Raw genomic sequence first — 13,435 nt, forward strand, 5'->3', positions numbered from 1 at the left:
AGAATGATATGCAAAGAAACGATGAAAGCAACAAGTGAGGCAAAGTAGAAAGTACCAAAGCTTAAAGAAATGACAGAGAGGAGCAAGGTATAACTTGAGCTCTCCATTACCGTGAGTAAGTGGTGATGCAGCATTGTCTTGGAAGCATTATTCATCCTCATCACTATAAAGTTGTTTGGGTAAGAATATGTTAGACACCACAATCACAACCCCAGTTTGTTCCTCTTCTTGAATCCTCTCCTTGCAAATTTGTTTCCACCACAAATACTTCAACCTGTGATGGCTGAAGCACTCGTTTCTGTTCTCATAGAACAATTGGCTTCGATCATCTGTCAACAGGTGAAATTGATTGTCAATGTTGAGAAAGAAGTTGCAAACCTCACGGACAATTTCCGAGCTATAGCAGCTGTGCTCAAAGATGCAGAGGAGAGGCAACTCAAGGAGGCTTCTGTTAAAGTGTGGCTGGATGATTTGAAGGACGTGTCCAGTGAGATGGAGGACGTGTTGGATGATTGGAACACTGAGATTCTGAGGCTACAAATTGAGAAACAAGAGAAGGGAGCTGGAAATATTGTTGATACGACAAAGAAGAAGGTATGTCTATGCATTCCTGCTGCTTTCTTTTCTTCTGGCCATGTTAGTCGAGTCATTAATCGTCATGACATTGCTATGAAGATTAAAGATCTCAATGGAAGGTTAGCAACCATTGCTAACCGGAGGCAAAACTATAACTTCCAGTACACAAAAAGTGTTGTTGAGCATGTTGAGCGACAAAAGACTACTTCTTTTGTTGATCAAACATTTGGTCGGGTAGATGAAAAGGAATTATTAGTGGGTAAGTTGTTGAGTGAGAGTGATTCTAAAGAACAGAGCCCTATTGTCATCCCTATTATAGGGATGGGCGGTATCGGGAAAACAACCCTTGCCCAACTAGCCTTTAATGATGATAGGGTTAATGCCAATTTCACAAAAAGAATATGGGTTTGTGTCTCAGACCCATTTGATGAGCTCAACATAGCCAAAGCCATCATTGAACAACTTGGTGGGAGTGTTAGTTCCGGTTCGAGTGACTTGGAAGTTTTAGTCAAAAGCTTGCGCGAGTCTATTGAGGGGAAAAAGATTCTCCTGGTCTTAGATGATGTTTGGAACCACCAGGAGTATGGGAAGTGGGAAAAATTAAAGCTACCGTTACAGTATAGTGCAGTAGGTAGTAAAATAATAGTCACTACACGAAAAGAAGAAGTTGCTATGATGATGGGAGCACTCAATAACACAATCAATTTGACGGTGTTGAGTGATGAGAATTGTTGGTTATTGTTCGCTAAATTTGCCTTTACTAATATAAACCAAGATGAGCGTAAACCTTTAGAACCTATTGGTAGAGAGATTGCAAAGAAGTCCAAAGGGTTACCTCTTATGGCCAAGACTCTAGGTGGTGTCATGTGCTATAAGAAAACAAAAAAAGAATGGCGGGATGTTTTAAGTAATAAGATATGGGAGTTGGATATAGAGAAGCAAGTTTTTCAACCACAGTTGTTAAGTTATTATGATTTAACTGCAGAGATCAAACGTTGTCTCTTATATTGTGTTATTTTCCCAAAAGACCATATAATTGACAAATATAATTTGATCGAGTTGTGGATGTCCCAAGGTTATATTTGTTCAACTGGGAACAAAGGAAAGATGGATATTGGAGAATCATATTTCGATAATTTGGTGATGCGATCTTTCTTCCAGAATTTCAAGAAAGATACATTAGGAAATATCAAAGTGTGCCAAATGCATGACATTGTGCACGATTTTCTCCAATTCTTAACCCAGAGGGATTGTTTCATTTTGGAGGCTCAGGGTGTAAAAAAAATAGAATTACCAATAGGGAATAAGTTTCGCCACTTGAGCATTACATCGGCACCTAGAGATCCATTTCCCGTTTCTCTTAACCATTCCGAGAATCCAAGGACCCTCGCAACTTTTAATTGTAAATTTGAGAGTCTCAACCCAGAGTTTGTTTTACAATTAAAATGTTTGAGGACCTTAAATTTGAGTAATAACGATATGGAACAACTTCCAAGCGAGGTTGGCGGGTTGGTGCGCTTGAGGTATTTGGATTTGTCCTACAACAACTGGAAGAAATTACCCGACAGTCTGTGTAATCTGATCAATTTGGAGACCTTGAGACTTGAACGCTGCTTCGATCTTGAAGAGTTGCCCGGGGCAATGGGAAAGCTGACCAACTTGCGGCACCTCCATGTTAAGAAGAGTTATCTGAGGTTGCCAAAATCAATTGCGAAGCTGACGAGTCTACAGACTCTGGATCAAGTTAATATTCACTCCACCGATGGCTTCTTCAAGGTTAGTGATTTGAGGAACATGGATCAGATTCAAGGCAAGCTTTGCATAAGCTGGTGGACGCCGGACCAACCAGATGATGCGGAGCAAGCAAAATTGGTGAACAAGAAACACCTTGTTTCTTTAAAGCTGTCGTTTTGGAATCCCAAGGGTGACAGTCTCAAGCAGGAAGAAACACTGAATGCCTTGCAGCCAAATCCAGATCTGGAATCTTTGAAGATCGATAGCTACGGTGGCGCCTCATTGTGCCCCAACTGGATGAACACGTCGTCGTCATTAAATAATTTGAGATGCCTTACCTTCGACGAATGCGGTGGGTGTGAATTTGTTCCTCTTGTGGTTTTGGGGAAATTGGCGTCCCTTGAAGTACTGCGATTTCGTGGTATGAAAGTGAAAGAGGTGGGAATTGAGTATTCACGGGAACAAGTCACTTTATTCCCAAATCTCAAGCACCTGGAGTTCTACTACCTGCTGGAGTGGGAGGAGTGGGAAGGAATGGCAGCTGGGTTGAGTGAAGATTCACTTGCAGCAGGTATCAAGGTTATGCCATGCCTTTCTACTTTAACAATTACATGGTGTCAGATGCTGAAGACACTGCCAGACTTCCTTCGGAGGACGCCGCTCCAGAATTTGAGCATCCTTGCATGCCCGATTCTCTCGCGGAGTCTCGAAAACAGAGGAGGCACGGAGTGGGCCAACATCTCTCACATCCCAAACATCCAAATTGATGGAGAGTTTGTACAAAAAGACGGAGTCCGGATCCAAACAAGAAGAGGAGGAAGAAGAAGATTGAGTTCATCCATCATATCATCACCCAACTCGTTTGCCGCTTCATTCTCTCTGGTAATCAATCTATTGAGCTGCCATTTCACTACTTTCTGTCTGTCCTGTCTTGTGATTTTCTTTCCGTCAATATGAAATTGCTAATCTTCTTATCTTACTTTAGGTCATCTTAATTAATGGATGAACCATGCACAAATGAATCTCTAGTCTGAAATTCAAGTCATCATCATGTCATCTGCAAATTGATCTAGTCTTTCTGCCAGTCTGCGACTCTGTACTGTCCTATCAACAACATGCATGCGATGCTTGATTGTAACTTCATATGTATACTTAAACATTTGATGATATTACTTCTTAATCAGCTAGACTAGTACAGTATTCATTGTTTGCATCTTCAGATTGATATATGCCTACTTCCATTGTGTCAAGAATTGGATTCGTATGAATGAGCTCCAAACACATATATGCATTGAAGCAGACTTGTCGAGAAGTACATGATTGATGGAGTATGAATATGGACCACTAAACTTGATGCCTCAACTTATTTGACACTACATTCACATTCACAAGTCACAACTTATTATCTTATTTTGTCTAAACTTCCCCGCAGTCAATGTAGGTGGTTCAGGTGTCCACCAGGTCACGAGGACAGCTAAACATCCGTTTTGACTGTTCTGTGTATGCTAAAAGCTCTATGGGAAAGACTGGATTAATTGTCCGTGACCATGCTAGTGTCTTACACTTCAGGATTGGCTGCTCCTAATCCTCGAATCTGTTATTTAGCTCATGTGGCTTGGGGAAACTGCCGGCAAGCTAGTTCAGAATCTTTGACTCCTGTCAAGTTGGAGTCAGACTCCTTTCACTTGCTGCAGGTACTGGTTCCTCCTCCAGTGCTTCAATCATTCGTTGTGCTTGTATTGGTTTGTTTTGTTTTGTTTTGTTTAGAGAAAGTTATGATCCTTTCTCACGGATCTTAATACATGATATGATTGATATCTTGATGTGTATACGTTACATCAAGATTCTGGTTTCCTGTTTTATTACCATTGAGTCATTAACCACTATTATGAAAAATAATTGCCACATGACTTGATGATCAGTCTGGATTTGCTAAAATCTAGAGGCTTGGCGTTTGAGTTTCTTGCAGGCCCTAGAGGCAGGTCGATAATGACGTTCTGCAACTATGTTTCTCCTTCAGCAGAAGTTGCAAATTTGACAAGCTGAAGACAATGCTAGACTTCCTCAGAAGACCCTTAGACCCTGATCAAGAATTTAATCATATGGGACTGAGGTTGTCTAACAATACTTCAAAAAGGGAGGAGTCCTCAAGTAGTGGTCCAATATTTATCACATCCAACACCGAAATTTGATCATGCATTTGACCAGGAAGTGTGGATCCAACAAGAAGCAAAACAAGATTTGAGTTCATCATGTTACCACACTTGTCTGCCAGCTCTTCTTTCTATCTGGTATTTATCTCTTATTTCCCAAAATTTATTTTCTTCTTCCATTTGGGCTTCACCAAACATGTTTTTTGTTTTTAATTTTAGTTACCAACGGACCTACGTATCCGTCTTTAATAAGAGACTCTGGAATTGATAATCATCTCATTTTTGTTTAGGTTGTAGTCATCTTTTGAGGATGAAGCGCATACATATGTTGAAGCTTACAATGATACATGTTTTGGATGTTTCGGCTGGTTGTTGAGGCTCCAACATAACCGAGAAACTTATCATCGGCTACTAATGATCCATGTTTTATTAAGATTTATCTGGTTTTCTCTGCAACTGATCAGATGTTTTGTTTTGCTCGATAGTCCAGTAGTTTAGTGTTGACGGCAACAACTATGATTGGGCTGTGTAATCCTTTCTCAGGATCTTGATAGTAATGGAATTTAATTCTACTGCTGAAGTCCTGTGTCCATATGATTATACTATTTTTTTAGTGTCTTAAGGATGGACAATTCACTTAAGCTGTTGTCTGTTAGTTTGTTTGTGGCAGATCGAGCATTATTAACTTACAACCCAATTTATTTGGAGGGAATTTAGATCATTAGGTTTGAATATTTCATGAAAACTAATAGATTCAATGGCATATCAGATCACTTACCTGCAAATATATGAGTATATATATATATATATATATTGAACTTGATATTTGTGTTTGGTATCTGGGGTATTTTCTTTTGTCAAACTTGATATGTTTTTACGCTTGATATTCGTAATGGACCTCTCGGCCGTTACTATTCATCTTACATACGGGTCGGATCCAGTCGTGCTGGGGTAAAAACTGATGGGAGGGAAAACGCACTACCCAAACTTCTCTCGTACACTACTCATCCTTTTAAAAATCTTTTCATTTGCTTCTTCAACACACACACACAGTCACACACACACACACACTCTCTCTCTCTCTCTCTCTCTCTCTCTCAGGGTTTGCATTTTTTGGGCACCATTGTCAGCAACAGAGATAAACTAAAACAGTGTCTCTCTCACCCCTTCAGCCGCTGGTAATACTAAAGTAATCTCATCTCTCTTGTTTGAATTTCGCTTGATCTTTACTCTAAATTGATTTTCAACACTTTGTTTTGTGTATAGCTCTTAGCGCCAAGGATCGTACCGCTCTTGTCAAAGCTCTGGAGGTAACTTTCTTACGCCATTATTACTCAGTATTAAAATGAAGACAGTTTTTGATTGGCTTGATCATTATATGCATAAAGGATCAGTTTGTAGTGGAATTTTTTTTGGGCTTCTGAGATTCATGGATTTTGGCTACTAGTTAGCAGAGAGGCTGGAATTTCTGCATGACTTCTCAATGTTTTTGATTGTCATTTTCTTACAAGTGTTTCTGATCGGGTTTTTATGTTCTATCGGGTGATAGTATCTTGTTGATAATGAATGCTTCGTTTTCTTGATTTACTTCCTTCATTGTATACTTATGCTTGAGAGCTTGGTTGGACAACATTCTGAAAAATCGGAATTGCCCAAGCTGAAGAAGTGCATTGCAGCGTTGAAGAAAATACAGGTCGGTTGTCTTTCAAGATTTTTCTTCTTTTGGTTTCAGTTTACTCTGGACTGGCTTTGCCTGATCCTGATTTTAAAGTATAATTTATACGAAACCTTGGAGATAATCTACTTGTGGGTCGGTAGTTTAGTACTACTGGTATTTGTTCATCCATACAGCTTAAGGGTAACATACTTCACATTGTTTATTCTGCAGAGCCAAATTAAGAACCTGGAAACAAAATCTTTAAGGAGAGAGCTGCACTGAAAGCTAAACAGAAACGTTTTCAAGGTAACCTTCTACAAAGTTGAGTATTTAATGACTCATGATATATCCTTGAGCATTATATTGATGTCTTTCATGAAGAAAGGGGACACAACTTTAGGCTTTATACACTGAAAAACAAATGAAAAGCTTGCTAAAAAGGTACTGATTTAATGTCATGGCTCTGTACTCATTTTTTATTTTTTCCCCAAAATCTACTGTGGATCTACTATTGTCTGTTTCATCAAATAGATCACAGAACATGATGAAGATGCTCTCAAGGAAGAGATCAAGTGCAGTATGATAGACAACGCTAAGGGACTCAAGATTGAGTTTTTCTTCGATGATAACCCTTATTTTGAAAATTCTGTACTGACAAAAAGTTCAAAACATACCACATGAAAAATGATAATAAGCCTATCTTGAAGGAGCCCATTGGGTAACTCTCACTGTTTTCTGTTGTACTTTATTTATTGCACGTCTCCGTTTTTTCCTCAAGCAGGGTTAACTTGTAGAACGGAGATCAAGTGGTATCCAGGGAAAAATATGACTGAGAACTCTCGCAGCTTCTTTAACTTCTTTCAACCTCTCAAGGTCCGTAAGGACTATAAGTTTATAAAAAATAATCTGTACTTGTGAGGTCTCGTGTATTGAATTTGGTGATCAATGGTATAACCTATTTTCTTGATCTCGATGTATGTTGACAGGCGGCAAATGTCAAAAGTCAGATGCATCAGGATTATGGCATATTGTAAGTTTTTTGTGGATGAATTGGCTAATTGTGAATTTTATTTGCTCTGCTCCCAGCTATTTACTCATGAGACACATATCAGAGTGCACTAAACTCAGCCTTTTATTAATTCCTAGGACCTGTAAAGTAGTAACTGAGAGCTCAGGGAAGGAACTAATGGATAATTTGCACAGTTGATAACGATGAAAACCCCAATGATGATTAGAGAACGTCAATTATATTTTGTCATGTTAATGATGTGTAGCTCATATTTAATAGTGCATGAAAAGGTACACATCATCTCTTTTGATTTTAAGTTTAATGACATTTATGTTTCTGGTGTCATGTACAGTACCACAATTTGGAATGAAATCATCCCCCAGTGGCACCAAATGAATAAGGTAAAGTTATGCATATATGTACTGAATCTATATTATGGCAGATTGTTCTATTGAAAGTATTAATTTAACCAGCAGCGAGAAGTATAGTTTTTCACGTTTTATCAAAATTCCAGTTTGGTTTGTGTTAAAGCTGCCGTGTGATAAACTTCAAGTGTTTGGGTAAATGTAAAGCTACCATGCCTAATGATTGAATTTTATTTTCAGCACTACAGTAATTCATACATGTACGGAGGGGGCAACTGAAAACATTATTTTTATTGGAGAGAGGTGTGTTGGAAGCAAAATATCAGAAGCTCTACGAACCATACAAAAAGGTACTTATCCGCTCTCAACGAGAAACTACTTATTAGTTATTACCATATCTGTCTCATAGCATCCTGTTGACATTGTTCAGATCTTTGGTTTTAATTGTTGACCATAATTAATAGTTTAATACTCCTGAATCGGCTAACTATGTATATTCATGTGCAATAGCTAACCTTTTTCTGGGTAATGGGATGGCTGATTGTAGAGATATGATACTATAAATGCTACAGCTGAAGTTCAAGAAACGAAAAGTGGAGATGAAGCCAAAGAAGGTACCTCTCAAAAGACAAGTTTTAATTAATCAATTACTGCACTTTAGTTTGCTTTTGAAATATCCCTGTACTGTAGATAAAGGAGTCCCTTACTTTTGGGCTACTGCAATGAAGAATGATGAAGTACTTGCTCAGAAGGTAGGAAATTAAAAAAACCATTTTTTTCAAGTTTGATCTTATGTTTTATTATGGAAGTATGATCTGCTGTTATCCGCCTAGATTTCAAAGTGTGATAAAGGAGCTCTCAAATATCTCAAAGATATCAAGTGGTGTAGGATTAACAATTCAAAGGGGTTCACGCTGGAGTTTTTTTTGTGCAAATCCATATTTTAAAAAGTGTCCTGACGAAAGCATATTATATCGCTAGTGATGACAGTCAATCAAAGTTGGAGAGGACAATTGGGTAAATTTTATTTTCTATCTGTGTACATACTGATTTTTCCCCTTATTTACTGTTCTTATTAATCTGTTGTACCTTGCACTTTTGCAGGAAAAACATTGACTGGCATCCTGGCGAGAGCTTGACACCTAGTCTTCTGAAGAGGTCAAGAAAGCGACCAAAGAATACCGAGTTCATTGCCAAACAGCAAAGCTTTTTCAACTTTCTTTATCATCCCCGAGTATCCTGGGTTTAATTATGACTCTTCAACTCACATGTATCATGATAGTTTCGAAAAACTTGTAAGTTTGGCATTTATGATTGAATTAAGCCTATGATTTACAAGCATATGTGTAATCTATTTGATGTATATGATGACAGGAAGAGCAATTTCAAGTTCAGAAGGATCTGGATTATACAGTTGGGTAGGTCTATTGTTTGTCCTTTATTTTTTATGTTTGGTTTTTTTTTTTTTGGTAATTTGACAATTTGTACATCAATCTTACATATGTATGATCACTGAGCGTAGTGTGAGTCTTTTAAAGTGTAAATGCAGTATAGAACAATTTAAAATCTGGAACTGTAACTGACCGAACAAGTAATTTTGTGTATACAAGCATGTTCGTAATGAAAATTGCAGATGCTTGTGAAGCCACGCCTCATTCTGCTGTTAACTTGTAATTAACTTGTTGCTGGTGCTGTTTGCAGTAAAACTATTCGAGACAATGTCATTCCTCATGCAGTTTCACTGTTCACGGGGGAAGTTGTTAAGCAGAGCACTGATTTTGAAGATTTGGATGATGATGATGATTTAAATGATGATCATTATTTTGGTGCCGATGATGATGAGGAGGTGGTTGTGGAGCGGCACACGAATTTTCACAAGTATGAATGCTGTGCGTATTAACTTGTCAGCGAGGACGATGAATATGAGGATGATCCAACAGTTCCCAAAAATAATGTTTTAACTTGTTTCTCATATGGAATTATTTCAACTTTTTTGCTTTTTGTTAAGCAGAATTGTGTTACCTTTAATATCCAAGTTCTCTCCCATTGTGCATGTTAATTATAAAAAGATAGTCTTTCTATTTGTTACGTTGTGTAGAACTGTCATGTCTACCTGATGTTTTTCGCATACATGTTTCGTCTCATACAATTCAACAATTCCAGACAAAATCATCCCAACAAAGCATGTAGTGCCTGAATCAAAGGTAAATCATTAATTTATAGTTCATAGGATTATCAATATTGAATAGTGATGCCGAGTAAGGAGAGCTGTACTTTTGGGTTATGGCCATGAAGTAAGATGATTTCCAGAAAATAATGAACTAGTTGCTCAGGAGGTGGAACATGTTATAGTGAAGGCATAACACTTGTTCTGTCATCAGTTTCAACTAATCATGGAATGATATTCTGTTTCTCCACAAAATTTCAGCCGATTTCATCCTCGTTAAGGTACTCATAACTTCACTTTTCTACTCAAAATATTAACGGTTCAGGTTCGGCAAATTCAATACGTCCATTGGTTTTGATTAGTTCAATACCTTAACGATCATGAAATCAGCTGAAATTTTGTGGAGATGATCTATACGTTATAACTTAGATATTGGACGGTGGAGATGTGAACAATCGATCGAAAAGTTGATAAAAATGAAAATCCGTACCTTAGTTTAAGGTACGGAACTCCGCACCTGAAAAGCTATATATATCAAATATGTGAAGTTTAGTAGGACTGATTTGAGCTGAAATTCTTTTATGATTCTAATCTCTATTTTGAACGATTTTCTTCTGACAAAAGAAAATTTGTCATATCCATCAGTTCATATAGCCTGATCAGACCATCTTATATATACAAATGTCCAGATCAGTAAAATGTAAATTGCTTTAATGATAAAAGGAAAAGATAACAGAGATTCAACTTGTGATTAAATACTCTGGTCTAATGTATCTAATGCTTACAGGTTACCTATACACCTACCACAAAATTCAGAAGCACATTACAAGTTTATCAACTTGATTCAACATCTGAGCTAAGAAATCCGGAGGATTTATTTTAGTATGGTCATTTAACCTTGCTCACTTAAACCATCAACTGCTTCGTTTACATATATGAGATATAGAAACAAAACGCCAGCCTCAACAGTCAATGGCAACAAGAAACAAAACTCAACATCAAGCATCAACAGTCGACCTATATTTAAGCATCCGCGCGCATAGAAGGGAATTGAATGGCAGGGCCTTAGGGTTTAACTCAGAGTTAATGTAGTAAATTACTGCGCCGTAGATCACCCCATTACTCTTTTCTTCATCAAGTTGCACTCCTTGCTCTCTTTCCTGTTACAAGTAGCACAACTCGTCAGAATGGAGACCACGGCGGCGTGGTCTTCATCTCTCTAATGCATAGTCAGGTGAATAGTAATTTTGGCATAGTAACAGTAAGTGGTTAAGATTGCTTACCTTATGAGGTCAAGGGTTTGACCTTTAATAGTTGAGTTGAGGTAGATCATTCACTCATCCTTCAATGTGAGACTTGGTCCAATTGAGGTGTTCTTTGGAGCTTACTTTGAAACGCGCGTGTGGGCGCGTCCGTAGTTAGTTTGAGCTTCGGGGCGGCTCATTGCACAGCTAGCATAGTTGGCTCCATGCCCGTACTGCGGGGTTGGGCTGCTTTTGAACCTAAATGTGCTAATAGTCACGCTGATTATGGCTAGGCTTAAGCCTATGCCAACAAGTCCCCCCAAGTTCCCACTCTAAAAGACAATTTCTTGACTGGGGAGTTAAAATAAGCGCTTTGCCATAATCAGTATTGCGGGGCCCGCTGACCCTACCCGGAGTCCCCCCACTCCCCGGTTAAGAAATGACTCTCTCAACTGAGGGGTGTCAGAATTTCAGAGTCCGCATTGGAGATAGTGTTGCGACCTTTGAGCGCAATGCGCCTAGGACAAATGTGTTCTTTGAGCGCAGCGCGCGTAAGATGGTTGTGAGCCTCTGAGGGCGTGATGCGTCATTTGCGCGCGATGCGCGTAGGGCAACTTTAGCCTATGAAGGCAAGTGCGACCTCTAAGTGCAATGCGCGTAGGTCGGCTTAGGGCCTATGAAGGCAAGTCGGACTTCTTAGCGCAATGCGCGTAAGTCGGTTTCGAGCCTATGAAGGCGAGTGAGACTTCTTAGCGTAGTGCGCGTAAGTCTGTTTCAAGCCTATGAAGGCAAGTGGGACTTCTTAACGCATTGCACGTAAGTCGGCTTTGAATGTTGACATTGAGCATAGTGTGTCTATCTTAGCGCGATGATATGTGCGCATAGGATGTCTTTGGACGCTCTCTGAGCGTAGTGCGTCCATCTTAGCGCGATGGTATGTGCGCATGGGACATTTTTGGACACTGTCTCTGAGCATAGTGTGTCCATCTTAGCGCGATGATCTATGCGCGTAGGACGTCTTTGAACGCTGTCTATGAGTGTAGTGTGTTCATCTTAGCGCAGTGGTCTGTGCGCGTAGGACGTCTAGACGTTGTCTATGAGCATAGTGCGTCTGTCATAGTGCAGTGAACTTTACGCGTATGACGTCTTTAGACGATATCTTTGAGCATAGTGCATCCGTCATAGTGTAATGAACTTTATGGGTAGGACGTCTTGCGACGTTATCTTTGAGCGTAGTACGTCTGACATAGCGTAGTGAACTTTACGCGTATGACGTCTTTGGATGTTGTCTTTAAGCGTAGTGTGTCCATCATAGCGCAGTAAACTTTACACGTAGGACGTCTTTGAGCCTCTGAGGGCGTAGGGCGTCTTGTTGCCTCTGAGGACGTAGGACGGCTTTGAGCTTTCTGGCTAAGTCGAGCTCTTTGGCGAGGAAGGTAGTTCGGACTTCGTAATGTCTGAGATTACTGTAGTTTTCTGTTGTCTAATGAAACAGCCTGCATAAGGAATTTAATTGTTCGCTTGAACAATGGTTTGAATAATTCCTAGTTTCATTAGCACAATCAAGTTTGCTATTTAAGTGTGTCATACATTCTCTAAGCATGTACGTGACAAATATTTGTAGTAAGCGTGCTTGTAACATTTAGCGTTTTGTGAACATGCTTGTGAATTGCTATGATTTGACAACTATAACATCTTACAGGTTGGCTGCAATACTGGGTACAAACTTGAAGAACATGAAGCACCTTATCGGAAAACTTCACATCTCAAATTTGGAGAATGCTGTGAATCCAGGGAACGAGAAAAACAGTGCAGCATAAGTGAATGGCCCCCAAGTGAATGCGGAGGAGGCTAACTTGAAAGAAAAGATGATGATTGACAAAATGGTATACAAATGGAGCAACAGTGAACTCAATTTGCAGTACAAAGCCATTGAAAAGAATACTTGAAGACCTGAAACCTCAACCAAGGATCAAGGAGCTCCGAATCTGTCACTACAGAAGCTCTGAATTTTCAAGTTGGATGAGGGACGGGCAACTCCAGAATTTGGTTACTATTGTTTTGAAGGATTGCAAAAAGATCAAAGTCCTCTCTCTTGGCAAGCTACCCAACCTTGAAAAACTCCACCTCAAAAATATGCGAGTTGAGGGAGTGGAAAGAGGAGAAGTACGAGTCCCTGACAAAGTTGACATTTGACAATAAGTAATTGTCCGAGTCTTGTCAAATTACCCCGCTGCGGTTTTCCCGAGTTATCTACTTTGAAGATCACGGTGTAAAGAACTGGTGAACATTCCGTTTGGCCCAATGCACTCAGTAACACTCGAGGACAATGCTGTATTGAAGCACTGGGGTGAAGAAAGCCAACCAGGCTCCTTACCTAAGAGCTAGAAGAACTCATCTTAGAGGGCTACAAGCCTACAACGAACCCGCTTATCCTCTATCATTCTACTTCTCAGATCTGAAGATCATGAACTGCCCAGCACTGGGTAAGTTGCCTGATCTCTATACAGGAAAACTGGAAATAAGTGGG

The 13,435-nt window shown here is 39.4% G+C and overlaps 1 protein-coding gene and 1 pseudogene across 2 annotated transcripts; both read left to right on the forward strand.

Moving 5' to 3' along the window:
• Positions 1 to 233: 233 nt before the first annotated feature.
• LOC126799583 (disease resistance protein RGA2-like) lies at positions 234 to 5,478 on the forward strand. Of its 2 annotated transcripts, XM_050526812.1 has the most exons (5): positions 234 to 3,192; positions 3,296 to 3,638; positions 3,743 to 4,004; positions 4,280 to 4,601; positions 4,754 to 5,478. In XM_050526812.1, exons 1-2 carry the CDS (start codon positions 280 to 282, stop codon positions 3,314 to 3,316), a joined length of 2,934 nt encoding a protein of 977 aa, XP_050382769.1. In that variant the 5' UTR covers positions 234 to 279; the 3' UTR covers positions 3,317 to 3,638; positions 3,743 to 4,004; positions 4,280 to 4,601; positions 4,754 to 5,478. The 2 variants fall into 2 exon arrangements, with proteins under 2 accessions (XP_050382769.1, XP_050382770.1); XM_050526813.1 differs by lacking the exon at positions 3,296 to 3,638.
• LOC126797103 (nucleosome assembly protein 1;4-like) lies at positions 3,858 to 9,577 on the forward strand (annotated as a pseudogene).
• Positions 9,578 to 13,435: the final 3,858 nt, after the last annotated feature.

This window comes from Argentina anserina, chromosome 6, assembly GCF_933775445.1.
Source record: "Argentina anserina chromosome 6, drPotAnse1.1, whole genome shotgun sequence".
NCBI classification, from domain to species: Eukaryota; Viridiplantae; Streptophyta; class Magnoliopsida; order Rosales; family Rosaceae; genus Argentina; species Argentina anserina.

Excerpts from the sequence above, each read along its gene's own strand:
- LOC126799583 (XM_050526812.1), top strand. The coding sequence starts at position 280 with ATGGCTGAAGCACTCGTTTCTGTTCTCATAGAACAATTGGCTTCGATC. Across the intron at positions 3,193-3,295 it reads TTGCCGCTTCATTCTCTCTG|GTCATCTTAATTAATGGATG; the intron begins GTAATCAATCTA and ends ATCTTACTTTAG.